This window comes from Ruditapes philippinarum, unplaced genomic scaffold, assembly GCF_026571515.1.
Source record: "Ruditapes philippinarum isolate M1 unplaced genomic scaffold, ASM2657151v2 ctg415_1_1_1_1, whole genome shotgun sequence".
Taxonomy (NCBI): Eukaryota; Metazoa; Mollusca; class Bivalvia; order Venerida; family Veneridae; genus Ruditapes; species Ruditapes philippinarum.
In genome coordinates, this window is record NW_026859222.1 from 179,736 (window position 1) to 181,251 (window position 1,516).

At 41.1% G+C, this 1,516-nt stretch overlaps 1 protein-coding gene across 1 annotated transcript; it reads right to left on the reverse strand.

Moving 5' to 3' along the window:
- Positions 1-219: 219 nt before the first annotated feature.
- LOC132755683 (uncharacterized) lies at positions 220-1,137 on the reverse strand. Its single transcript, XM_060746574.1, has one exon. The coding sequence runs from the start codon at positions 1,135-1,137 to the stop codon at positions 220-222; it is 918 nt and encodes a 305-aa protein (XP_060602557.1).
- Positions 1,138-1,516: the final 379 nt, after the last annotated feature.

A 1,516-nucleotide genomic window follows, 5' to 3' on the forward strand; every position in this document is an offset into this window, starting at 1 on the left:
ATTAGCAGAAGAAATATCCAACATAAAATTCTGACAACTGTGACATGACAGGCTGGGGCTTTAAAGATTTGAAGAATGAAATTCCAATAGATGAAATCATAGAACCAGTATCTATCAAAGCTATAGTAGAAGTACCATTTATAAGAATTTCAGATTCATTAGAAGAGCCAACTAGAGGAAATGTAGAAACAGGGTCATTAGAAGGGGAAGTATGACCTCTCATCTGCCCTGCGATGGAGGTCGACTGTAGTTTAAAGGACTGGCAGAGGCTTTGACATCCTGAGTGGAAGATCTCTCTTGTTTCAAGCCCTTGAGTTCCTTCTCCATACTAGACAGTCTGGACTCCATGCCTTCCATCTGCTTAGAAAGGGCCCTTATTTCCTGGAGAATTTTACTATCTACAGTAGTGACACACTGCTGTGCAGGAACAGACTCATTAGGAGTATTAGAAGTAGAAACATTGGCCTGAGGGGTTGCCTGCTTGGAGGGAAGAGGAAGAGAAGATTGTAATCTGGACAAGCGCAAGTCTTCCTCAATGGCTCTCAACTCTTTACGAAGAGTATTGAAGTTGAGGTCCCTCTGAAAAAGAAATCTAGAGGCATTCTTCAGCTCTATATCTCGGAGGCCTGACCACAACCTACCCCGCAGCATCTCATCCTTGGACATCCTATCAAGATTGCACGGTATCCTGCTAAGCAACCTCTCCAGACGCAAACTATAATCAGCAACAGACTCATCCACCCTCTGCTGTTCATTATAAAACTGTTCCTTCAACCTTTCAGTTGAATGAACATTACCATAAATGCCATCTAACTCATTCAAGATCTCGGGAACAGTGGCATTTTCACCTAAATGCAAAAGAACACCTCTGGCACTGCCTTTCAAAGATTTGCGAATGGCCTCCCTAATAATAAATGGTGGATAATTACCCTCATCAATGACACAATTGACATCATAGCGCCATATCTCGAACATTGACGAGTTGTATTTCCCATCTCCTGAAAAAGAAGGTAACTCAGGGATACGGGCATGTACCAAGTCCCTATTTGTCACAAAAGACAAGTATGGTTGAGGGTTAGGCATGGGTGGAGGAATGCTATAAACAGGTGGAGGAAAGTGAACCTGATGTGTACCCATTCTGCTGATATGTTCCCGTATAGGAGTAGGTGTAAGTAGGTGGGGGCTGCGTTCATTGAATGCCGCCTTTCCTTGTCGATCTTGTTTATCATATTAAATGTATGACTTGAGTGTACTGTATGAGGTGTACTTGCCATTGCATTAACTTGAAACTTACCAGATTTCTGTAACTGTCTAGCAAAAAAAATCTAGATCTGCATCTGAATAGTCTAAGGACTGAGTTGTACCATCCGCCATGATGAGAAAAAAAAAAAAAAATGGATTGGACCAAAAAAAAAATAAATGTGACTTAAAATTCAGGATTTCAAATGGCCCAAACTGTACACCATACACTAAAAAAAAGTGATTCACATCAGTAACCAGTTTAGGTCTATATAGA